The 26,815-nt window shown below is 40.4% G+C and overlaps 2 protein-coding genes across 9 annotated transcripts in view; one reads left to right on the top strand and one right to left on the bottom strand.

Moving 5' to 3' along the window:
* Positions 1-8,639, bottom strand: part of akap9 (A kinase (PRKA) anchor protein 9) — a 49,234-nt gene extending 40,595 nt beyond the window's left edge. For all 6 annotated transcript variants that reach the window (XM_018750274.2, XM_018750272.2, XM_018750270.2 and 3 more), the window contains exons 1-3: positions 8,393-8,639; positions 4,145-4,372; positions 694-738 (exon numbers count right to left, since the gene is read on the bottom strand). In XM_018750274.2, the coding sequence (XP_018605790.2) occupies positions 694-738; positions 4,145-4,372; positions 8,393-8,440 (321 nt within the window). In that variant the 5' untranslated portion in view covers positions 8,441-8,639. The remainder of the gene's footprint in view (positions 1-693; positions 739-4,144; positions 4,373-8,392) is intronic.
* A 3,304-nt stretch (positions 8,640-11,943) lies between these two features.
* On the top strand, positions 11,944-13,875 carry mterf1 (mitochondrial transcription termination factor 1). Of its 3 annotated transcripts, none has more exons than XM_018750312.2 (2): positions 11,944-12,304; positions 12,681-13,875. In XM_018750312.2, exons 1-2 carry the CDS (start codon positions 12,274-12,276, stop codon positions 13,832-13,834), a joined length of 1,185 nt encoding a protein of 394 aa, XP_018605828.1. In that variant the 5' UTR covers positions 11,944-12,273; the 3' UTR covers positions 13,835-13,875. The 3 variants fall into 3 exon arrangements, with proteins under 3 accessions (XP_018605828.1, XP_018605830.1, XP_018605829.1); XM_018750314.2 differs by lacking the exon at positions 11,944-12,304 and adding an exon at positions 12,317-12,476; XM_018750313.2 differs by lacking the exon at positions 11,944-12,304 and adding an exon at positions 12,317-12,564.
* The last annotated feature ends 12,940 nt before the right edge of the window (positions 13,876-26,815 follow it).

Below are 26,815 nucleotides of genomic sequence, written 5' to 3'. Positions count from 1 at the left end.
CATTACTGTGTTCTTCGTTAAAAAAAAGAAAAACGCAGTGAGTAGAAAAAGTAAGAAACAGAGTGCTTTAAAAAGACACTTGTGATTTGTGCTTGCAGTTACAGTTGCAATGTTACTGTGTTGTTACCCAGTATTTCTGTTGCTGCAATAACAACTTAAATTTTTTTCAAAATAAAAAGACACTTTGGGAGGTATTCAAAGGTAGTCCTTGTTATGCAAATACAAAAAAAATGTAGGGTTCCAAGAAAAATTTCAAGAACAGAAAAAAGAGTGGACAGAAGGGAACAACCTGCAAATCTGAGGTAGCAGTTACCATAATGGGTAAAGAACATGGACTTTTGAAGGTTGTCAGTTCCATTGCCATCCAGTGCTGTGGTACCACTGAGCAAGGTACTGACCCTGTATTAATGTTTCAAATATTTTAAGTCATGTTGGATAAAAGTTTCTGCTAAATAACAAAAATACTGATTTACAAAAAAAAAAAAAAACAACCCCCACTGTGAGCAAGAATAAATACATGCTATTCAGATCTTTAAAAGAATGTAACAGTTTTAAGTTCCTCATCTGAGTTCCACCCTTAAACAGGTGTTTTTCCACTTTGCTTCATACAATATATGAGCTCTGTGTTGTTCTGTAAAATCCATGAAGCACTACTGCTGACACATTAAAATGATGTGCACATAATTACCATACCTCTGATGAGTAGTCTTCGGCTGTGGTGGAAACCTCGCTTTCAGGCTAAAACCAAGAAAAGGCATACAATTAGCATCCTTCACAGAAACATTGTTTTTAAAATTCAATTCTATTTTGAAAGGTTAAGGAGAGTATTCCGGGCCGTCCTTTCTGTGGAGAAGAAAAGAAGAGTTATGTGAATTCCTAACACTGTCTGTCTGCCTGACCTACATGCAGAGGGACCTCTGGAATGAGCTGTGACATACCACCACACCAGCAAATGGCACACGGCGATGAGCTGCCATTCATCCTCTAACAGGCATTATCTCTCAGGGCTATTTTAGATGGAAATTTACAAAGTATGCTACACTTGAATATCAGGATCTAACACTGGAACATAATTATTTTTTACTAAGAAAAGACTGAAGGTCACATTTTCCAGTTCTGTTTTCCAGTTCTAAGCGCAGGCACACTTTGTTCTTTCTATACATGCTAATTTTTGTACCCTTGAGTTTGCCTTTTAATTTAATAGATCGTCCTGTTGCTCACAACAATAATGTGCAATCAAGTGAAAATTCAAATGACTGAAATGTTCAGTACATTCAGTAGTATGGTGTCACAGCATATAGCACAGGTGCTTCGGAACACCTAGGCTGCACAGTTAGACTTAGGTTCAATCACTGCTCAGTCTGAGTGGAGTTTGAATGTTCTCCTCATGTCTGAGCGGTTTTCTTCCGAAAGACATGTTTCAGGTTGGATGTGTAACTAAATTTGCCCTCAGAGTATGAGGGTGTGTGCTTCATTGCTTTGATCTGTAGCAGGGTAGATACTTGCAAGTACCTTAGTGTAACACTAGGTTTAGCTTTACTGTAACACTACATAGAGTTCACTGGTAGTCACTTTGGAGAAAAGCATCTGCTAAATAAATAAATGTAAAGTAAATGCAAATAAATGTAATGTAAAGTGCATATCAAAAATTGCAAGTCACATTATTATTATTATTCAGATCCTGGCAGACACCGACAGTGGAGGGAAAAAAATGTGAAACAGGTTCGTACATGGCTGGATTTCTAAAACGCACATTGCTGCATTTGTTTACAAGTGCCAGAGAGAGGGTGCTTTGAAGTGCTGTTTCCACGGCAACCTTTCCACACAGAAGTCATATAGTTACTTGGAACATCAGGCAGAAATTTAATTGTGAAGCTACAATTTCATATATTTATTTAAATTAAAAAAATCATTGCAAAATGCCCTTGACTCAGTAAATTTACTACATTTTTCTCTGTGTGGCCAAACTGAAATCTTAAACATATTTTGACAAATTAAGTGTGGTAAACAACGAAAACAGGGACAACAAAAAAGACACTTCTAGTTGGAATCGTGTTACAAAACAATCTAAAATCTGGTAATTTACTGAGAAAAAGCAATTGTATCAACTGAACAGTCAGGTTGCATATTACTTATGATATTGAATACACCGTCATATAGTAACAATGGAGTCCTTTGAAAAACAATGATGTATGCACATATATTAAAGTAAGAGAGGGAAACATGGCAACAACAAGAATAAAAAGGCCATTAGGAAAAAGCTGCTATCTTATTAAAGTGCTCAGCTGTCTGTGTATTGCAAGGACATGAGAATGTCTGACACAGACAGATGCAACAGAATCGTCTCAATGCATTTGTCTGTTGCCAAGGCAACTAATAATTCCTCAGTCATCTACAAAAGCAAATATTCCAAAACTCTGCTACGATAAATGGCCTTTTCTCCCTGAATAAAACTGCTAACCTTGTTCACAAATAATGTGTCCTTACTGACAGAGAGGGGAAAAGAGAGGTCATACTGCTTCCAGTGCACAACGTGTATCTCCAGCACACTCGCTGTGAAGCCCATCTCTCACTCTGCCCAGTAAATACTTTCAAGGTTATGAGGACTTTGCAGCTGATTGTGAACTGTGCAAGATATTTCGCATTGTGCGTGAATGAACAGTGTGAAACAGAAATCACTATGGAATTTCCTTCAATGAGAAATTTTAAAAATTCTATGATGAGACCTTGAAAGGTAATGAATTACTGTGACAATAGCTACATACTAGTTGCAGCCCTTGTGCTGCTCACAGTACATAAAATTACTGTATTGCACATGAGATGTGTTGAATTCAATCTAGGGATTTTGGAAATCAATAGTCCATAATAGAAAGCACATCTGGTAAATCATTTTATGTCCATCTTATTAAAGCAGCGCCCATTGTTTAAAATTTTACAAATGTAGTTAATGGCAACTGCATAATCCTCAGGACTTTGCTCTTTACAGGATGCTTGCTGTGCCAATAATAATTTCAAACATGGACTTTGATAACACAAAACTGAGTTTGCTAATTAGCCTGCAAGTTCTCCACTATATATCTTATGTACTCAATCCTATTAACAAGGGATATAGCTTAGTAATATTATAAAATAAGTAAAAAGTATAAAACTAGCAGGACTGATGCCATTCTTACAGTTCTAAAAGTCAAAATGAAAAGTCTTGACACAGTTTAGAATAACCTTACACATTACACTGAAAATAAAATTTAAAAAACTAAACAAGTCACCAACTACTATCCCCACCACAAACTTTTGATAACCGCTTGTCCTTGTGAGGTTTTTGGTGGTCCAGAGTCTATTCCGGAATCACTGAGCACAAGACCAGGGGGTACACCCTGGATGAGATGCCAGTCCATCACAGGGGAGCCACACACACACACACCAGGCCATTTAGAATGTCCACTTCACCTGAACTGTATGTCTTTGGAATGTGGGCAGAAACCAGAGCACCTGGAGTAAAACCACATAGGCACAGGGAGAATTCAAATGTATGCTAGAACAGCCCAGGTGCTGTGAGGCAACAGTGCTTCTGTTATGCCACAGTGCCAGACAACATGTTCAATTTTAAACAAGTATTGTTCTGGTCTAATGTTGACAAAAACAAAAATGCAACAAAAAACATTTATTTATTCACTCTAAACATGTGTTTATCTTTTTACTTTAAAAATTTTTTTTTTCATTAGAAACCCCAATGTGCTCAGGTTGTTAAGCTAAACACTAAACTTAAAAAAAAAATTCTATAAGCCTTTCAAACATTACACACACACACAAAACTTCCTTGAAAATTGCTCAGTGTTCTTCTGTTAGCTAGTCACAAGGGGGGAAAAAAGTCCTGCCTTAGATCTAAATTTCAAATTACTCTGGCTGCAAGGTTTTTATTTTTTTTATATCAATTCATTTCTAATGAATCAAGACTTGTACAGAATGTACTCTACCCACTGGGACAACTCCGGTATTAACAAGGAATAAGCTCTTATGTCGCCACATTTTTTTCAAGAAAAGGAGCAGAAATTAACTGACAGCATCACCTTCCAACATATTGCATGACCAAACACATGCATGCTTCACTGCAGGAGTAGCACATAGGGTGAAGTTCTGCCAATACCTCTATGGTGTAGGTCTGGTCATGCCTGACTGTCTCTCCACTGTGCAGAGTCCTGGAGGTGGTAACGTCATTCCCAAAGGCATCTGCGCCGCTACCCGAACTCAGGGCCGCTTCTCGCTCGCCTTCATCGTGCCCATGGACGGCTTCCTTGGGCCGGGTGCTCTTCTTCTTTTTCTTGGGTTTGTTCTGTCCATCTCCTTGGGCCTTCTTCTGCCTGTACTCGGCCAGCTGGACACAGCGAACAGGGTCACATAAGACACTACTTACATTGGAATCTAAAAACCACCTGTTCATGCTCCAAATGATTACACAACATTTAAAAGAGCAACTAACCTTACTACACAAGGCTATTCAATTTATAGCATTTTTAAACTATAAACTTTGCTCTTATCAAGAAAAATATCACAAAACATTACAATCTTTGCTAATTCTACATTTCAAAAAAAAATTATGAGCATAACAACATAAATGGATTTGCTAAACAATCTGCTGAAAAACAACGCATAATTCTCAACCCTTAAATGCATAATAAATCCTCAAACCTACATTAAAGCCGCAGAGTTTGGTGAAATTAATGTGAAACATTACATCCAGCAGTAAATGAGACCCTGGCGGAGTCCGTCTGTTGTGTCTGGCTCTACGCTTTAAAATACCCCTAAAAGGATTAAATTATTAAAGGACTAGAAGTGAAACATCCACTTAACTTCAGGAACGCAGTATGGCATATGGTTGCCTGCTGTACTGGCAGCTGTCTGTTTCTCATGTATTTTTCAGAAAACATTTCATTCTCTTAAAGGACTCAAGGAATGCAAAAGCAGCTTTCTTAAAGGGAGTTAAAAGTCATCTGAACATTACAATGTAAACTTGTAAGTCTCAGCTTTGGGATGACAATTAAGATGTAGTGATACTAAAGTTGTGAAGGTGTGTTAAGAATGCACAATTAAAGTCAAGCACCTAATCTTAAATCAAGATACACCCAGTGGGGGGGCATGGTGGCGCAGCGGGCTTGGCCAGGTCCTGCTCTCTGGTGGGTCTGGGGTTCAAGCCCCGCTTGAGGTGCCTTGTGACGCACTGGCGACCCGCCCTGGGTGTGTCCCCTCCCCCTCCAGCCTTGTGCCACGTGTTGCCGGGTTAGGCTCCGGTTCTCCGCGACCCCACTCGGGACAAGCGGTTTCAGACAGTGTGTGTGTGTGTGTGTAAATGTAAGTCAATTACACATGTTTTTTAATTACTTGAAAAAGCAGGACAATTGGAATACTGAATCTGCTTGCACTGACCTTAAACATGCTATCCATAAAGATAAGTTTAAATTAATTCACTATAGAGAAATTAATTAATTGTTTCATTCAGTGGGTACCATAGTGGTAAGAGCTGCCTCTTTGCACAGTAGCTCAAGACAGAGTAAAAGAATTGGAAAGCAGAGCTGAAACAGAGAACTGCCCCAGTGCCTTAGAAAAACCAGCAGCAGGAGAAAAACAAGAAGCAACATGGACCAAGAATGTAAAACTAATCTAAGTTCTGAATTTCTGTTCCTTGAATGTACTGGAATGCATCACAGAGGAGATGAGAACTAAGGAGGGAACCCAAACAAATTAACATTCAGAAACAACCCTGCAGTGTTTCAGCATTTGCTTCCCAATGAGTTACATGATATTTGTATACAATAATGTGACCAACCCTTTTTTTAGACCTCTGGCTATGAATTGTTGCTAGGCTTGGACTTCCTAGTTGGTACACAGACTGACACGAGAGATTTGGTGTTTATTACGCTTGTTTATCACATCTTGGAGAATAAAAATAAGTGTGGACATACCTCAGGTAACATATACTGAATGTTTTCTTGACACACTAGTTGCTAAGAGTCAAACTCACTTTGATGGCGCTTCACAAGAACAACAATCCTGAACTTCTGGGAACAAATATACGTTAAGAAATAACATCATTCCGTGAGACAGAAGTGTCTCTGAGACCTTTGCTTTCTCATAGAAAATGCAACTCTAAAAACAAGACTAAGCAGCATTTGTATGAAGGACTCCTTTTTATCATAACACAGCAACACAGTGTCCCATTCAGGTTGTGTATTTATCAGGTATTTATCAAATGACAGACAGACAGACAGCATAGCAAACACAATCTTCTGAATATTTCAGTAAATTCTGACAGATGCAAAATATACGACATGTAGTTTTCAAAATTAAATGCTAGCGCAATTACATTATAGCATTCCATTAAAGGAAAAGTGCATCTATATACTGTATAAAGAATTCTGAAATACACAGCGAAAATGTCGATTAAGCATTTTCTTTTAAGACCACATGAAACAAAAACTGAAAATTTGTGCAGAGAAAATAATTACTTGCATATCAAAGTCTTGCATATCAAAATAGAACAGAGAAGCTAGGAAAAAAAAACCACTTCTGGAATTTTATGGCTTCACTCTGCTAAAAATAAGCTTGAGCCCACATGTAACACAAGCTATCACTACAGAATGAAGGAAATGTGTTGGTCCACTAATAATTCTCCATTGTTTACATCATGTAAATACATGTGTGCACAGCATACTACGAAACGAATTATGCAGATATCAATATGTTCAATATGAAAATAAAGCTCACGATTGGCAAACACTCATTCAGATATTATTCATAAACACAGTCAGTTCCCCATTTCTGGCACTCAGCAGGTACATGACATCTGTTAGAGGCAATCATTATTGCAACAAATGGCATGTTGGTACATATCGCTGAAATCCCAGCCAGTGCTGAATATATGGGAGAAATGTTTTGGGGGGGGGGGCAGTTTTCTGGAAAAATGTAAAAACAAATGTTTCACGCCCCTACTCAGAAGAGAAACAACAGCGACTACGCTTTACATATTCTATGATAATAAACAAGTTTGATTTTGATCTTCTCAGTGGACTTCTGCAATGTATACGTTTCACTCCTTTTAAATGTAAAACAGCCTTCCAGGCAAAGAGGACTCTTCAACAACTGTTCTGTCTTCACAGATGAGATAGTCCACGAGGGGGGAGGGGGAATCAGAGAACTGACCAGCTGCCATCTTGCACTGAACTGTGCAAGCGAGAGATTGCCATGTCATGGTATTGCGCGTTAAGTCATAAGCCTGTCAAGAGATTTACAGGAGCGAGTCTACACACGTCTGTTACATGCAATCAACATTTGTTCGCCTTAAAGTAACGCCTGCCATCAACCAGAAACGCTCACGTCCTCTACCTCCAAGAGCACATTATATTTATAGATGGCACTTAAGCATCTGCTCTATTTTTAAACGAGGTCCAAGGGATCACATTGTTCCCTTAACGGCACTTCGAGGACAACTGAGGCGTGCCTATTTCAGAGGCATGATTTTTAAATGAACTACGTACAAATGTTACAAAAAATGCGATGTTAGCCTTAAGGCCAATCAAAAAAGTGCAGGAAACATGAGCAACGACATCAGTTAAACTAACATGACTTAGTCTGTGTTTAACTGAACAGGAATGTAATATGCTAAGTGTTAAGAGAAATAACTGTTGCAGCAACACTGCCAAACTAGCAGGTGGTAGTTAACACTACACGAAAGGTGTGAAGTAAAGGCGTAAGGCCTTGATCTCAGTACCAGTTTTACTTCTGTTTCCATGGAGACCAGAGGAAACAAGAAAGTTCCATGGAGACCCAGCAGACACTGATGTAGAAACACAGACCAGTGGACCACAGACCATCTGCTGCTGCTAGCAGACACCAGCACACACACAAGACTTGTGGAGACTAGTGGACACGAGGCAGGAAAGCAGTGGATTGGAGCTGCAGCTGAGCCTCCTTCAGGCAGCAGCTCTGACTGTTTCCACAAAAGGGAAGGACTGTGCTGGAAATCCTGTCTCACAGGACAAGCCACATTTTTACTCTATCCACAGGTACTAGTCAATCATATCATTGACTTCGGCAAAGAACTAAGAATTACACATTCTTATCAGCGTGAAAAGGACACGTTTTGTCAAAGTGGGTTTCCTGGAAAACGGGGCAGTTTCTGAATGGTCACATGTGATAAAACAGTCAGTCAGTGTGTGCACGACACAGAGGAGCCCGGCTGTGTCTGACACTCCGAGCTCAGCTGTGTCACGTACAACTCCGTGAACATCACGAATTGACTGGCGAGCATCGTTTTCCCCTCAGGAACAGTGACGGACATGGGGTTTTGTGACTAGTTACTGCGGGGCTGCTGTAAGTGAGAAGCTGTCCTCAGCCGTACCTTCGCTTTGCCGGCCTCCAGCTTCTTCTGTCGCTCTTCGTCTTCCATAACGGTCCTTCCTACGGCGGACAGGAAAGGAGAATGGCGTCATGCGCGGCGTCCGTCACAGAGAACGTGTCGGGGACTCCGCTACGTGTTACCACTTCAATGATTATACTCGTTTTTCGCCACCATTCATTGCACTGTTTGACAAAGGCGGAGAGGTGGCTCCTCATTGCAGCCGCACCGTGGCCGCCATCTTTTCCACGTAAACACGAGACTGGTAGTGATGACGTCAGCGGACGTAAGGAGCCACGCCCCTCAGAGCGGCACGTGTGCGTCAACTGCAGCGCAAAGGATCTCGGTTATTGACGTTTTCATTAAATGAAAACAATATCAATAAAGCTAAAATTCCGGTCGAAAACGAATACAAAACACCAGACATCATCGAAATTGTATTACTTCAATATTGCAATAATGTATTATTTTGTCACTCCTGTTACGATCATTTTAAAAGCAAAAAATGGCGTCATCTGTTTGTTTGGTTAATAAAACGGCATACCCTGAATGAAAGAACATTCAAATAATATCATGTTTCCAGTTCAGCTAACAACAAAACAGTTCTAAGCATATTTCAGAAATAATGGGTAATATATACTGTATAAGCATCTGGCTCAATAGCTAATCAAAAGAAGTGGCTAATCGAAGAAGGCAGTCACTTTGTACCTGAAGGGAACAATTCTGCGTATGAGAAGCTTGGTATAAAAGCAAAAATAAGTACAAATTAAAAAAAAAAAAAAAAAAAAAAATGAGAAAAATTCAAACCAAGTCTTGAATCTTTAAAGGTGCATACATGTATGTAGGCCAGCAGGTTGCAGAGTGGTTGGTGCTACCACCTGACAGTCTGAATCCCCCCACCTGCTGTTTTACCCTTAATAAAGGTACTTACCCTGAACTGATACAGTAAGGATACCCTGTGTATACATGGCTAAATAACTGCAAAGTTAATCATCTAACACTTGATGTCCCCTTGGAAAAAAAGGTTTGGATAATTAAAGGTAAATACTACGGGTAAAGGTTGCAGGTTCGAATCTCACTTCTGGTCATAGTACCCTTGAGCAAAGTACTTACCCTGAATTGCTTGAGTAAAAAATTACCCCGCTGTACAAATGGGTAAATAATTGTAGGTACATAAACATCGTAAATTGCTTTGGAGAAAAGCATCAACTAAATGAAAAATGTTAACGTACTAATTAATTGCATACATACCTGCAGGAGAGGGAGATCTTTGTTTCCTTGTTACTGGAGCTGTACAACTTATAGTCTGACAGATCTTTAATTCCACCCATCGTCTCTTCGACATCTTTGTGCGTTTCCACCCAAGGGTTCTCAGGTCCTACCTGAGCGCTGCTCTGGTCCATGTCAGCATCCGGCCACCTGACCATCTGAAGAGTGAGAGGGCCATGATTAATTGATGCGTAAAGAGTACTGTGTCAGCTGCGGTAACTCGAGAACAGAGATCACGGTACTTCTGAATGTCTATGGTAACCGAATATATGTTAAATTAATTAAAACGCCGAGCTCACATTTTCATCTTCCATTTACTGCATGTGCAGCATGTGTTAATACATGAAGAGCCTCATGATGGCATGTTTCCATTTTCTGACACACAGCTCAGATAATGGATTTTCTCTTTAAATTTGTCTTGTACATCTACACTAACCTTTACATGTAATTTTAAGTGCATGTGCTTCTTCAAAACAACTGAGAATACAGGTGCAAAGTAACCCAGCTTTTAAAAAAAAAGTGCTTTAAAGATAGAGTACTCATCTAAAATGAAACAAAAGCACCAAATCAAAGTTAACCATTCAGCAGTAGAATGTGAGGTATAATTTACCAGACATGACCTCTAGTCAAAATGATCAAAAATCACAACCCATTAGTAGTAGAACGGGCAGTAAACACACTAAACGACAACAACGCAGCATAAACAGCCTTATTAAAGTTATAGTGAAACACAAGGTAAACACGGTACAATGACTTGAAACGGTGAGATGAGGTCCTGCACTAACAGGATATAAACAACTGAAATAGAATCAACTCAGAACTAGTATTACCGCAGTATTACTACAATACATATGTTTAAAAGGAAACATCAGGCACCGGTTTATTTACATAGCATATTTATTGTTTCCTGCTATTAAAGCCTCCACATGCAGTATTTGCACATGTCCAACAAAGAGCTTCCTCGGAACATGTAAATACGCATGAAACTTGCGTTTGTACTTTTCACACCTTCAGATGGATGGAACTTTCTAGTCCTTGTACTGGATGTACCTTATCAGACGCTCTATTCTGTGCACTTTTGAATGAATTGGAGAATCTTGCCCATATTTGTATTGCCGTGAAAAGGGAAAGCACTTTGAACAATGAGATCTCTGCTTTCCTTTAGAAAAGGAAAGGGTAACAATTAACACGGTAAGTGAGAAACACACCGGTGCTCTGCGCAGCCCACCACCTGTCCACAGTGTGCGTTGGCATGTCTCTGGGTTCAAACCCATATCCACACTTTCTGAACCACTTGTCCCATACAGGGTCGCAGGAGTCTAACCCAGCAACGCAGGGCATAAGGCTGGAGGGAGAGGGGACACACCCAGGATGGGATTCCAGTCCATCGCAAAGCACCCTATGTGGGACTCAAACCCCAGACCCACCGGAGAGCAGGACCCGGTCCAACCCACAGCGCCACAGGGCCACCGTGCCCCTCTGGCTTTGAACCCCACTGCTGTAATTCCCTTCATGAAAGCTCTTGACCTGAACTGATGCAGTAAAAACTACCCAGCTCCGTACAGTAAATATGGGTAAATCATTAACCCTGTAAATCTCCTTGGACAAAGTAGTTGGATAAATGGAGGTTGTAACAACAGTAGTACTGCTCATACGCATGCGCGCACACATACATATATATTTATTTACCAGACACTTTTCTCCAAAACCACTTGCAATTATTCACCTATTTATACAGCTGGGTAATTTTACTCTACCAATTCAGGGTAAGTACCTTACTCCAGGGAACCTCAACTGGAGGTGGGATTTGAACCTGTGACCTTTGGGTCCAGAGGCACGTGCCGCACATAATAGTTTATATAGTGGCTAATAGTTCAATCATTTGATAATTACTGGAAATAAATTCTTACAAGAGTGAACTTTTATGGGCTCTTTGGTTCAGTTGGTGTTTCTCTGCACAGAAATATTCATTTTTAATAAAAAGTCTTTCTAAACCACACGACATGGCACGGCCTGTTGTTGGATAGTAGCAAAAAGCACATCAAATCTGGCTTTTAAAATTCCGAGCGAACGTGAACTACGGTAATATTCTTAAGGAAAAAATACAATCCGCGCTCAAACAGAACGACAAGCTCTTATTTGTAACACTGGCCCTAACGAGATACGTTCTATGGCGCCACCTCGTGGCGACAGGAGGAAATCCACACCAGGGCCGTCCGACTCGCGACACCTTGCGGCTTCAGAAAAGACCGCGGTAGCTTCCTGCGAGCTAGGACTCTCCAGGTCTTTTAAAATAAATTTCCACAAAAACAGAACTTGCCACAAGGATTATAGTAAAAGATCCGATGTTTATCGTTGCAATTCATTCTTCTGACAGTAGGTGGCAAAATCTGTATGTAATAGTGTCTGATCTTTTCCGAACAGTAATAAGTCAGGAGCTCATGAGGTGTAATTAACGCTTGTGCACAGTAGGTGGCGCTTACACACTAATACACACGTCCGCATGGTGCGTGACTTTGAGTTGAAGCTCCAGGCCGGCAGAGGGAGCCAAAGCCAAATTCAGCGACTATAACGTGTTGAACGGCGAGATTCCAGTTTATGGTCAATAAGCGGAAATGACGTCAAAAACACGATATCCTGACAGAGGTGAGGCAGGTTTTGTACTCGGAATTTCCTTTTCGCCAATACCTACGTGCTTTTTTTTAGTTACGTGTCGCCCAGTTTTTAAATACAATTAAAAATTAAAGCAGAATGCTTAAATTTATTCCTTAGTCGCGTGTTCTTGAGGATTGAAATTAGGATTTCCGTGAATATTTTAGTCAGTGTTACCTACTTATAATTTCTTTAATGGTTTGATTAGCCCATATTATTCCAGTCTTCTTAGTACTTCATGATATTCAGCATGGGTATTAGTATTTTAATTCTATAAACTGCACCTGTAATGCAAAGTACCCTCGCTTATGTATTGTTTCCTGCAGTGTTTGGGTCCTGAGCCATGATGATGTTGTCTCTTTGCTCGTAGAGTTGATGTCCTGCACCATTCCTCTACTGCACTTTGCCAGAAGACCAGCAGTGCTGTGCCGCTGGCCCTTGGTTCAGTTGAGTTCCTGTCAACCATGCAGACCATGTACTCTGTCCCCCAAGGATGGACACCAGGACTCAGGTCGGAAGGAGCTCGGGTCAGAAAACCAGAATCGGTCCTTGCTGGAGAGCCTGGTGATGCTGGGGGTTGATGTGAAGATGGTGCAGCGGCGGCAGCCGGGTGTCCTGAAGAGGTCTTTCACCAACGAGCAAGGCCTGGCATCCTTCCTGCAGTGCAAGGGGGCGAGCCGAGAGGTGGTGGCCAGCATCATCTCCCGCTTCCCTCGGGCCATCAGCCGCTCTGAGGAGCACCTGCAGGAGCGCTGGCAGCTCTGGAGGCAGATCTTCCTTAGTGACGGGGAGATTGTGAACATCCTGGCTCGCTCGCCGGAGTCCTTTTTCCGCTCTAGCGACAACAGCAATCTGGAGAGGAACATAATCTTCCTGGGATCACTAGGCCTCAGCTCCAAAGATTTGTGTCGCCTGCTCACCACAGCACCACGCACCTTCTCCAACAGCCTGGAGCTCAACCGCCAGATGGTGGAGCTGCTGAAGGATGTGTGCCTCAGCCTTGGTGGGAATGATCCAGAGCACTTTGTCAAGGCTGTCCTTTCGAGGAATCTGTACATATTGATTCGGAGCACTAAGCGCATCAAGGCCAACATTGAGTTCCTGCAGAACACTTTGGCACTGAGCAATGGAAAACTCTTGGAATTGCTGCAGGGCCAAGGTGCAGTAATTCTCAGCCTCTCTAATGGGTACCTCATGAAAAATTTCAAAGGCATCCAGCAGAAACTCTTGTCCCATGGTTGTGGCAAAGATGATGTTAAAAAGCTGGTCACCAAATATCCTCCAGTCCTGTACATTTCCCAAGAGAACTTGAAGGACAAAATAAACTGTCTGCAGAAAGGGGGTGTAAGTATGACACAGATCATCAAAAAGCCCAAGGTCCTTGAATTCAGTATTAAGAATCTCACAAAGCGCTTACAGATACTGAAAGACATAGGCTATGATTTTCAGAAAAATGGCATTGGAATTTTAGACTCCAGTCAGCGGAGATTTGATGCAAAGCTGCAGCGTCTTTCTGTGGAATGAATAACATGAACAGAGTGCCTGTGTTTTTAAATAAAGGTTATACGCTGAATACTTGGTGTGTTTTTTTTTTTTGGTCTCTGATAATGTATATCTCTATTGACCATAAATTTATACTAATGACAGCTATAAAAATGCTTTTAAGAACAATGTAGTTCGCAATGTTACTTTACCACAGTGAATAGTGCAGTGATTAGTGCTGATACCTCAGCTCTTGTGTTGTGTGTTCAGATATTGATTCAAATAGAGCTTGGTCTGTGTGCAAGTTGCATGTTTTCCCTGTCTTCATGTGGGTTTTCTCTGGGTGCTCTGGTTTCCAAAGGCACATATTCTATGTGAATTTTGTGTATGGGCAGAAAATAAGTAGTTTAGTCTGCAACATTGCAAGTTGCTTTGGAAAAAGCCTCAACCGCCTATGGATCAATAATAAGAAGAAGAATATTGATGTACTTCTGGAGTGCTCCTCAAGATGGCAGCATTGGTTACACAAAATCGTTTATACCCGCTATCCAGTGGCATTACCCAGCACCATTTGGGTCACTAAAACTAGAGATAAGCCCAAAAAGCAATCCTCATACTGGTGATGTTTTTCAGAACCCTTGTCCCACTCTTGGGGAAGCTTCTGACTTGAGTGTGTCACCTCCCTCAGCACCAGAATCTCTGTGCCAGATGGGCTACTTCAGGATCTGCAAAAAGAAATGTAGGTAATATGTCACATTGCTTGGAAGTAGGTTATTTCCCAGCTAATGGGTATCCCATATTCCTATAAATGGTCTTATCTCAGATTCAGGTCTTGTTTTAAAGTGGGTTCCCCCTGCAAAAGGTACAAGAGCAGGGTGAGGACAAGTCTTCCCCCATCAGCTGTTTTCTTGCTCATGTTAGACATCTAGAAATTCTCGTACATATGACAAGACATCTACAACTTTTCTTACTTTTTGACAAGTCATTTTTACTGCAGTGATGCTTCACACTGGTGGCCCCTCTATATTTAGAAGCTCTTTCTGGACAGTACAAAAGCAGGCGGAGAAGTGCACTGCATTAATGTCCTATTTAATGCATTACATGCGTTAATATTGCTTCTTTCACTTCTGGTTATTCAGAAAGGATGAATTCAGTTAGAAAAAAAACAGATTGGCACTGACAGTGTGTGCAGTCTATTAAAGCTACCTCAAATAGAAAAGCCATTTTCACATTTCACAGGATTTGTAGAAATTATATTCAAGAAAGAATGCCGTTCGCTCCCTACTCCTGGCAATGCCTGAATTTCGAGCAATCAGACAAAACGCTTTGGCTGCCAATTTGGAGCACATTATCAAAGAGTGTGTGTAACCCAGAAACAGACTCTCTTCAGCAATCTGCTTAAGTTTGATTGGAGAGTCGGGGGATATAAGTTTGACTGGTGCCTCTCTGTGTACACAAGCTTATGTATTATTTAACTGTATTAGTAAACATATGATTTCAGACAGAATTTCAATACATTTTTCGTTCATGTGTCAAAGCTGATGGTCCTGGCAGTAGATTTTTTTTCTTTTTAAACCATGGGTGATTCTTCATTGTGGGTTTTAGTGTTTAACGCTCCTAATGTTCTTTCGGCTTCCTCGGGTCCTCATTTCTTATTCTCGCCGGCCTTCACTCTCCTGTCAAACAGCAGAGGTTTATCTTTAGATAACAATCAAGTACCGGTACGGATCTTTCCTTCTGACCATTCTCCAGTCTTACAAGGCAAACGAGGAAAAAAGAAACCTCCGGTATAGGAGTCAGAAATGGAGACTTCATGGTGATTGAATGTCACAAAGCATGAGCAGCCAACATTACACGCACTAATATAATTGCTATACAATATCATCCTTTCAGCTCAGTTTAATAGTCTTCAGTTCCGTGCTTGTTATACAAGCTCATGTTTAAGATTACAGCCATTTTTTTAATAGGAACTAGTAAACTCAGTATCTTTCCTGCCAAGAAAAATGTGATTGTCTGTTCTCTGGGGGAGCGATGTTCCATAGCTGTGAAATCCTACATTGTCTTCTTAGGTTATTCTGGTTTAGAATATAGTGAAATGAAGCTTGGTATCTCATAGGCAGGCACATGTGGCTCAGAGTATTTCTGTGGGAACAATATTTAAGTGTGATTGATGGGTTAACATCCACAGAATTTTACTTTTCTTTTACTACTTTCCTTCTTGTTCAGTCCTGCACAGCAGTTCATTGTGCACTTACAGTATTATCATAAAATGTACTCTGGACCTGGAGTACAGCTACGTAAACTCATTCAAGACATCATATACTATATATCTGAAGATACCAAGGCATAAATTTACTTTTACTGAAGTTGCCAGCTGCAGCAATATACACAGTAAAATTTAAACAATGCATAATGCATATAATTTTTTGTTAAACGCACCTTTGAATGTCTTGCACTGTCTGTCACTTTGAAAAGAAGCACCTGCCAAATGAATAACTGTAAATATATATGTTTTAATGAAGCCTGGGATTACAATCTACAGTGTGGACAACATTTCTGTTTGATTATCGTTGTGTAGGGTATTTGGTACCATCACGTAAGCAGCACGGTGGACATGCTATCTTGTACATGTAATTTAATTTTTTTTTTTTTTAAATTGTTGACAGAGAAAGTATGTTTGATAAAAATTTGATTTTAATTTAATTTGATTTTAATCACATAAAAAAAATTTCAAGTAACTTCCAGGGTAACTTAGTAAAAGACCTCAATCAGAAGGATTATGCTACAATATTGCTGACTGTGGAAAATAATATTAGGGAAGAGGATTATCCCAGTGCTAATTTACACTGATTTCATTAAACTTTCATCATGGAGTCTTTCAAATCCTTAAATTGCTTATTAATATAACTCACATGACTGCGTTCCCATCAACACTCCAAATTGAGCCAGATAATGGGCCCATACCTGGACAACCCGCTTATTCACAAAAAGGTAACATTCAATCATATACACCTACATTCTGCTTTCCCACAGCTCTGTCTCATTGACTGAAATGAGAGAACTGACTTATTTCTCATCTGATTAAATTAATAGTGTTCTTTCAAGCCAGCAGATCTAGGACTATGCGGGTGTCTTTGTTCTACAGCTCATTCATCTGACACAAGAACCAGGAAGCCTGAGTCTCCTTAGACATCGGCAAACAATTATAGACCTGCCCCACGTCCCACACACAGAACTGAGACTTGTTTTATGACTTTCCACTAAAACTTCTGCACAGGGCTTTATGACTTTATGACTTTTACATTTGGCTCTCTTGGATGAGGAGAGCAGGGTGGTGAAAAACACCTTCCTAAATAAATGAAAACAAGAGCTTGAGTCACTGCCATTTTGCATATTTCAAAGAGTTCCACCGGCCTTTAACAGAAGGAGAGCGAGTGTGGCGCCAAGAAAATGGATCATTTTCAGTGAAATCAGACCCAAGAACTTTCAAACAAAAGTCTGGTAGAAGGAAGATTCGAATTACTCTCTCTAAGAGCCTTCCTTATTATTTAAGCATTACAGGAACTCTGCTCTCATCATCTCTTATGTTCACGGCCTGAATGGTCATCAGATACCAGTGTCCAGCATGTCAGACAGTAATCAGTCCCAGGCTGCTGCCAGACAGGTAAATTAAAATGCCGTCATGCGTTTCTAGAATGATGCCACTGAAAAAGCATAAGACACCCAGTTGCTTTGGGAGTGAAAACATCATATAAACAGTTGGAGTCTGTGAATCAATATTACTAAAAAGGGTAATGTGCTGGTGCAATGGGTAACACTGGTCCCCCACAGCTCATGGGCTCTGAGTTTGGATGTAGGTTCAAATCTCTCTCACTCTGGGTTGTCTGCATGTTCTTGTGTTCATGTGGCTTTCCTCTGGGTGAAGCAGTTTCCTCTGACAGTCCAAAGACATGTGTTGCAGGTGAATTTGGGAATTGGCCATACAAAATGAATGTGTTTGTGAGTGTAACTGCATTCTGATGTATCCTGCCTGGGTGTGCCCTATGCTTCTGGTACTGGATACATGCAACCCTGCAAACGGACAATGGTTACTGATAATAAAAAAGAAAAATATTAATGCATTATAAAATCAGTATCATTTTGTGCTCTGTGTCAACATATATATGGTATCTTTATACAGCAATCCCTCAATTTACAAAATGAATCCCTTCCTGAAAACAGTGCAGATACTGAAATTTCAGATACTGAAAGAATACTTCCCATCATTTTAAATGGGAAAAACACTAATGCATTCCCAGCCCATTTGAAAACCCCAAACCAATTTTCCTAAATATTAATAAAACGCAGTAAAACACCTATATAACTCTCAATACCCATGATTTCAGCATGATATGAAACACATTTGCATATACATTTATTCATTTAGCAGACCATTTTCTCCAAAGCAACAGACATCTCAGAAAAGAATACAAAAGTGCATTACACCAGCTAACAGAGAGATCTACGCATGTGAATCACTTCATGATTATCAAATACTTAATAGGGTAATAAAGGGTATGTTTCTAGGCAGTACATTTCAGAAACTTATTGTGTTTTCCTTACACCTAGTAGACAGCAACAAACACTCAATAATTAATAATTCATGTTAAAAAAATAATTGTACAACCAATTTCAAATACACAAACAGCACAATTTACTGTAACAAAATGTTACTGCACTCATGAAATGAAGAGAAGAACAGTTGGATGTGAGTTGTGGTGGGTGGAGGAGGGAAGAGGCTTGGCAGTCATTCTTGCGCTGCCGCTGCACAAACACATGGGAATAAAGAGAATGTGAGACAGGAAAGAGCTGATGGTACCCTAGTGCCAACTACAAATTACTGCACTTCCGCTTTACTTTCAATTTTCCTCTTTTGGACACGTTTCTGATAAATTTTGTTGTACTGATTTTTTGTTCTGGAAATGAAAAAATTGGGTATCAAAAGCCAAGAGCCATTATGCCACAATTTTGGATAAAGTGTGTTTGTAAATCAAGTCTGTACTTTCAAATTTTAGTAAGACACCTTGTAGTTAACTTCTGTCAGGATGCATTTTGAAACTAATGGGTTTGTTTGTATTTAAGATTGGCAGTTTCCTTCACTGCTGCAGCCAGTACTCAGAACTCTTCAGTGACAGACACTGGAGGGGTACATCAGTTCTCAGGTTACTTCCAAAGCCATATAATTGTTAGTTTTTTTCTCTGTCCATTTAAGTGATTCTCGTGGTTCCTGTACCAAGTGACACTTATGAAAAATGACGATACTTTGAGTACAGGCCTTAGTCAAACTGGCAAAGCTGGAGCGACGGCATGAATTTTATGGTAGCTATGCCATATTAAAGAGCAGCAGTAAAACTGGATGGAGTAGCGTGAATGCACTGTGGGTTGAAATTATAAAATGTGTTTAACAAGGTAGTTAAGAAGACTGTGCACAGCCAGTGCAGCAATACAAGGCTCTTTGTGTTTCTTTGGTAGCTGTGCAAAAATGTCACCGACTTTTTAAAAAACATCAGACAGTACTGAGATTTTGCATGACACTTATTGATGTGTCTCAAATTCCATCAGGACTTCGCTCTTGCTCATGGGAAACGCAGTATCCCTGACATCAGCGTACCCAATTCTACACTCAGCGTCTGCCTGCGTTCAGATTCAACAACACCCTTTCAAAAGTTACGGTCTGTTCACATTCAGGTATCCAAACTTTCTTATATGATAAAAAGACAGTAAATATGATACAGCAGTGTGGCTGTATTCCTGAAAAGGCAGTCGTACACTATACAATATCCAACACTGCACATACTGTTCATCAATGCTACATATACACCACATACTCTATATTCAAAGCAGAATTTAAACTAAGGCAGTGATTTGTCATCACAAGTCAATGCAGTAGTGTCCTGAGTAAACAGATTTTTGCCGATGAACAGCAGGATGAGGAAGTTAGCAAAGCAACATCAGATACAGGCGAATATATCAAGTTCTCTCCGGCACAAAGAAACCCTTTCACGGAACACCCTGAAAAATGTATTATTGGTGAATGGAAGGGTTTAACTATTTGGATGTTTTTTGCTATAATTCAGAATATTAACAATTTTGAGGTCTTCTGCTACTAGAAACCAAAAATATCTTTTCTTTTTTTCTTTCCATTTGGGCTCCTGGTGAAAATATACCTCTTGCTGGTCTCAGGTGTCTGAGATTCGCCAGAAGATATCGAAGTGTCATCCCCCATCAGGACGGCAAGACACAAAGAACGACTGTGCACAGAGCTACGCCGAGCTGTTTATTCCGAAAAAGGAGGATATCGGGTCCCGTCCTCCCCCCACCACGTGTTCTCGGCCTGAATCTATTAAAACAGAGAAGCCCAGCGCTCAAGGTGCGAGAGACAATGTATAATGGGGTTTGGGGGGCTGATGCCGACCATCAAACGCTTCCTGACAACCCTGCAGACACGGCTTCTCTTCGATTCCTTTTCAATCTGAATAAGATGGCTGGGGTTCAGAAGCGCACTCCATTAAATTGTCACGCGCCCAGCGGAGAAGAGGATATTGGTGGAAAAAAATACATGTTGGGGGTCGCCTACCAAAGCCTGTCATCCTAAGACTGCAACACCTGGATGAGATAACCAAAGAGTTGCATGCAATAAAGAGCTTGTAATGGAACCAAAACATAGTTCTTTCTATGCCTGGGAAATGACAAAAAAAAAAAAAAACTTTAATATTCGTGATCGAGGTGAGAGATGAATACCACATTCAAGGATTTTTTTTCAGTAATGTGGATTTACAGTTGAGGTGTTTTACTTTTGGTCTATAAAATCGTACTTTCAGCCAAACCAGTGAATAGCACCCATTAATATGATGCCAAAGTGACAGAGGCCTCTTTCTCTCCTGCATAGAAAAGGAGAACATCACAGGCCAAGTTCAATTTTACTTGTCTTATATCTTATTGGTGCACTGCTGGTTTTGAGATAGGTCTGAGTTTGAGTATCGGTGCTTGCTTTAAAATCCTCCACAAAACACAGCCCTGATATGAATCATTACATCTTGTGATGCATCAACTCAGTCAAGGGAATAACCCATTCCCCAGTCTCTGACTTCAAGGGTTCAGTGTACTTGCTTTCCAAACGTTTTATTTTGTTGTAACATAGCCAGCAAGATTCACGTCATACCATACCTTTTAAAAGACCACACAATCAGAATAAACACTGATTGTTTGTTTGACTTTGACATTTCCCAGTGACAAATCCTTGGGGCTGACAAGGGATGTTGATGTTGCATATGAATGTTTAAAAGTTACCATGCTATAATTAATGATAAGGTTTTGGGAAGGCATTTTGTATATGAATGTTTAAATGTCATTTGTTTTCAAGATTCATTGCTAGTTGAATTGCCCTTAGATGACATTTTGTAGTGAACCAAGAGCAGAATAAGGGCCACGTTCTGCTGCACTTCACAGTTATGAATAATGAAGGCTTTTGGAGGATGTGAAAAATAGAGAATAAACTGTTGCTTTTAAGATAAAAAAAAAAAAAAGACTTATTCCGCATGCATTGGGCACATGGCTGAAGAGGCACACCCTGGACCGGACACCAGTGCATCACAGGGCCACAACTAGGTACCCAGGCACACAGCAAGTCAAGGTACTGGAGCAATTGCAGGGCAAGGGCACTACAGCTAGAGGCAGGGACCAAACTGGCAACCTGCAGAGCCAAAGGCAGCCTCTCCAACCACGATGCTACCAGCTGCCCTTTTTCAATTCAATTCACACACACACACACACACACACACACACACACATTTTCTGAACCACTTGTCCCAAGTGGGGTCATGGGGAACCGGAGCCTAACCCAGCAACTCAGGGCGTAAGGCTGGAGGGGGAGGGGACACACCCAAGATGGGACGCCAGTCCGTTGCAAGGCACCCCAAGCGGGACTCGAACCCCAGACCCACCGGAGAGCAAGACCTGGTCCAACCCATTGCGCCACCGCGCCCCCCTCAGTTCAATTCAGTTCAATTCAATTCAATTCAGTTCTTTTTAACACAGCACTCCTCACACAGTGACACAGAGCACTGAGCAAAGGCATAAGACAAAAACAAATAAAACAGTTGACTATATACTAAATTACTAAATTATTGATGCAGTTATTAAACCTATAAGTATGCCTACTGACCACGGACAAAAGGAACAAAACCTCCTAACTGAAAATTAAGGGGGAAAAAACATCTGGGGGTCCAAGTGCCAGTGGCTGCATACCCCTCCTGGGCATTCTAGATTTAAAAAAGACTTGTAAGGCAATTCACAACTCATAATAACATTGTAGCTGAGTGTTAGATGTCCTAGTTCACAAAGGTACGTCTCATCCATCACGGCAGGTGGTAATAGGCTTCAGTCAGCATGAGGTGCTTGCATGACGGACGGCCAGCCGGCCGGCCCCCTCAGATCTTATCGTAGGGAAAAAATGCTCAACAAGAAATAAATTGTTTGTAATTGATAACTTAAAGAGATTAGACAGGTTAACTCAGAGGGGGCACAGTCAACTGGAATTACACTGCTCAGTGCAGTGCCCAAGTGAACATGTAAGGTATGAGCACATGTCCCAGTAGATGTGTTCTTTAAATGACTATTGTTTTCCTTCAGCGATCACTGCAAGCTAAACAATAACAAGATGTCTCACTTCCTCTGTTTTTTTTGATATCTTAATGTTGGTGTCTTGCTAGTGTTACCACAAAACAAATAAAATTCTGTTCAGTTTTACACAGTCTGTCTGCAACACATTAAAAACAGCTGGTGGATCTTCACAAATAGAAAGATCGTTTATTCTTTTCCATGTTATGGTAGAAAAAATGAGAAGATAAATGTTTTTTTGTGCCAATCTTAGTAGTGACTGTATGACACACACAATCCAATTTAGATGACTACCCTAATAAACTTTCAATTAAACAAGGCAACAATTATGCTAAAACTTCCAAGGGACATATAGGAAATTGGAAAGAATACCAGAAAACAATAGAGATGTAAAAATAGTTTAAAGTTTAGTGGCATTTTCAATTAGTCGACCAAATTAGAAAATCAACTGCTTTGCAGCTCTCCAAGACAGTGAAAAGTCTAGTTTAAGCAGGTACTATTTACTGAGATAGAGTAAAAGTGTAGAGTGCACCCAGAAAATATTAATGCTCTCGACTAAGGGCTATGACTATCCAGATGGGCACTGTTAGAGATTATGTTAAAGGCATCATGACACACACACTTAGTAGTTATCTTTGAACCATGGCAATAAAACTCAAAGCTAGTTCAAGTATGTATATTTGATGGCAGAAGGGACCGTAGGGGGCTGGTACGTATGAGACTAGTAGAGATTGGCATTTGGGGGTTTGTGGCTAAATCAGCTACATCACTTCTGGTGGAATTTGGTATTAGAGGCTGCACACTAAGGTTGGCATTAAAGGAGCTGTCTGAGGCTGCTGAGAAGGTTAGTCAGTGGTTTTGGATGAGAAGGGAGCAGGATAGTTGGGTCTGCAGGTCAGAGGCCTGTTAATAATGTTTCATTAAAGTAAGCAGGAGGCGGTTTTTGGTGGGAGTAGTGTTGAGCAGCTTTTTGGTAAGACATAGCAAGGAGTAGTGTTGGTTAGGATAGTTTGAGTTATGGTGATGGTTTATGCAACTTTTGGGTTTGCTGTGGCTGGAGGGTGGCATGTATATGGAGAGGGGTGGCTGTGGACGCCAGACGACATTGTTGAGCCTTCCTGAGGCGTTGTGGGCCTAGCTCGACAAAACGCCAGCAAAGGGAAGCGCTCACTTGATAACACCAATGAAAAACCCATGCTGGAACTCTGTGAGTTGATGCAGTGTTGGGAGATCAAGCGTCTTAGTACCGAGCTGTGGAGATTAATGATAGCATTGTCTGATGTTTTCTGTGGGGCTTTAAATGCAAGGTGGTGGAGCTGATGGAACAGGTCCTAGTGTACAGCCCTTGATATAAATTCACGGAATGTAACGTTATCCTGCGTATGTTGAATGTTTAACCAAGAACCCAGTGCAACATATAGTTTTAGTATTGAGAACAGGGGTCTAAAACATTATTCGTAGAGAATTTTTACAGAACAAATAGCTCTAAACTGCTTGCTCAGAGTATGACAGGGATATACATGAAAAAAGATGTGCAAGCTTACCACAGAGATGTAAGAATTTACTGTAATATCCTATTCTATACAAATAAGCTATGTGTGGATGTCGTCTTATCATCGACATCCTGCCTTGTTAGTGTGAGTGCAACATTCTGCAGTGAAACTTCCCCAGTGATCAGAGCCACATACCCTGGCTTGGCTTCTTCAGCATAAGAATTACAGTGGAAACAGATCAGGCAGAAGCATCAGTGAGGGCCTTTTCCAGTATATAATGCTAACCCTGTACCCTTGGAGGCAGAGGCAGTTTTTCCCCCATTAAAAGTTGGACTGCCTCCAAATCCATCTCCTGCTGAGGTGCGGAGCTCAAGGTCCTTCTGTGATGACCAGATGGGCAGTGCTTAAAGCAATGTTTCCCGAGTCAGCTCCTCTGTGAACTTTCAACTTTATACCCCTTCCTTGCAAACTCCTCTCTTCTTCAAAACAAGCTACCTTCCATGCTTGTTCTCTATTTCCCAGTGCTTGTATCTCCACATCCACACACGCATCTGTTCATGACCATCAGATCCTTTCTGACTGCAAGGAGACGACCTCACACATGATGCACACTGCGCAGGGGCCAGATGTTCCGCTCACCAAGTTTGTTCCCTTGGGAAAAATGGATATGAAATGTTAAATCAGCATGTGAACGTAAACACAATTTTGTGGCTGGTTTTGAAATATGGGGTGGAGTCCTTGGTGTGTGAATATGTTTTGAGTGCGGGGGGGGGGGTGTCATACATGGGAAAAAGACATGCCAGTTGCTAAAAGTCCAGTCCCATATACCAACACTTGTACGCTTGCTCACAAAGGTGAGCTGAGGGGCAGAACTGGGGAGGGTGACTTTTACCACAGAATGAGTCACTGTGCCATTTGGGTGGGTGTCTAGTCCAGGCAGAATGGGATTTAGGGGGGATGCATCTCACTGATAGCATTCCCACACAAGTCTGGCAGCCGGAGCGGTGTTTACTGAGCACAAACGGCATTCCACCCAGTCCCACAGAAAATTTTGTCATCATCATTAGAAACTCTTACCGCAACTGGTAAGTAGCAAAGCCTGCACTGAAGGCAGTAATATTTGCTCCCTGGCTCCTGCATGCGACCACAGACTGATTCTAGGGCCAGCCTCTGCATGCAAGTATAAGCAGACTAATACATCAACAATTTATTTTTCATCACAGCAGCTCTTTTTCCTTCATTAAGATTTATTTTATTTTAACAGCTACAATCACAGACGTCATAGTAATGATAACAAAATATTACAGCCAAAAAAGACAATTTGTGCGTTCTTTTGGGGTCAACAAAACATGTCTTTTGAATTTCCTGATTGTCTCTCCTCTGCTGTCAGCAACATAAATCAAGACATAAATGCTGTTTTGAGGATGAATCCTATACTAAAATAAATACTACAATTGCCTTCTATTGAGGTAACTTATCTTTGTGTTCACTTTTTTTGCATATGCACTGATTCTTGTTTATTTTGTTAAATAAGAAGAAATAAATATGCAACAGCTCCTTTGAAAAATACTACATGCTGTGGATAATAAAAAAAAAAAAAAATTTAAAAATAAGGACTGGTTTTCATTAAACAGAGATTTCATAGTAGAAATGTGACATTAGCAGTGCTATACAGGGGCTTCACCTTCTTTTAAGCAGCAATGTATATTCATGTGGAATAAGTTAAGTAACACAAAACATATGGGTAATAAAAATATTTGTCATTTTTAAACAAATTTTTAAACCAGTAAATTACCAGTCTGTTTATCCCACCTTGGAGGCAGTACCAGAACACAACTTCTGCAGATAAGAGGCATGATTTTTCAATATTGACTTGTGGGATCATGATGGAAGTTAATTTTGGCCTAAAATATAAGTGTCTTCCCAATAACCCTGCAGTGTCTGTGGGATCTCATCTTCAACACTGTTTAGCTTGCTTTCTCTCACAGTAACTACACAGTAACTTGGTGCTCAAAATCTTCTTGTGACATTCTGGTACCTTCTGGAGGATTGTCTTCATCTATCCATTCACTGCTTCTCCCAATATATCCAAGTTTACATTTACATTTATTTACGTTCCAGAAGTTTCAAATGTACAATATTTCTTTTTTCCCCCGAAACTCGAAAGTATTTTAAAAAATCTAAAAATCATAATGTATGAAAAATATAACATAAAACATTCTGGATACACCAAAATGTCTTCTGTTACTGAGAACAAATATGACATTAAAGAACTTACATGTGGAAAATACCCAAGCAAAAGACAGAGGAAGTCATATCATTTTACAGTAGAGTAAAATTACCTGGAAATAATGAAGCAAGAGCAGTGGGAGCATTCCTTGGGCTAGATCAGGCTTTAGTCCTTAAAGGAAAGAGGACGTTTCCACACTGAGGCAGTGGGGATTAATTATTCATCATCCTGCAACACACGAGGCAGAGACTTGGGAAGATATATACCAAGACATACAACATAACTAATTTTTAACACGAAAACACAAGTTTACGAGCTCACAGGAACAAATGTGTTTCCCTTCCTGACTTTAACGGGGAAAGAGTAGAGATGAAAGGAAGAGATGAACCCAGTAAAGCTACTGCATTCAGTTTAAATACATATTTTATATCATTTAAACAACTGAAATTCTTATATATTTTTATCTGGATATATTAATTTTGCCTAAGTTGCATCATTCATTTTGCTCCACAGTTTCTCAACAGTGGTATTCATATGGGGCCTGGATCAAGTTCATACGTATAAAGATTGGAATTAGATAATGTGTCGTAAGGGCCACATGTGGGGAATGATATATACAAAGTGTGTGAAGAGGCCACAAAT

The sequence above is a fragment of the Scleropages formosus genome, chromosome 23, assembly GCF_900964775.1.
Source record: "Scleropages formosus chromosome 23, fSclFor1.1, whole genome shotgun sequence".
Lineage (NCBI taxonomy): Eukaryota > Metazoa > Chordata > Actinopteri > Osteoglossiformes > Osteoglossidae > Scleropages > Scleropages formosus.
Note: the sequence above shows the minus strand (reverse complement) of the source record. Positions and strands in the feature narration are given on the sequence as shown.

Coding starts and splice junctions, on each gene's coding strand:
- mterf1 (XM_018750312.2), top strand. CDS start 12,274: ATGACGTCAAAAACACGATATCCTGACAGAG. Junction 12,305..12,680: donor AACACGATATCCTGACAGAG/GTGAGGCAGGTT, acceptor CTTTGCTCGTAG/AGTTGATGTCCTGCACCATT.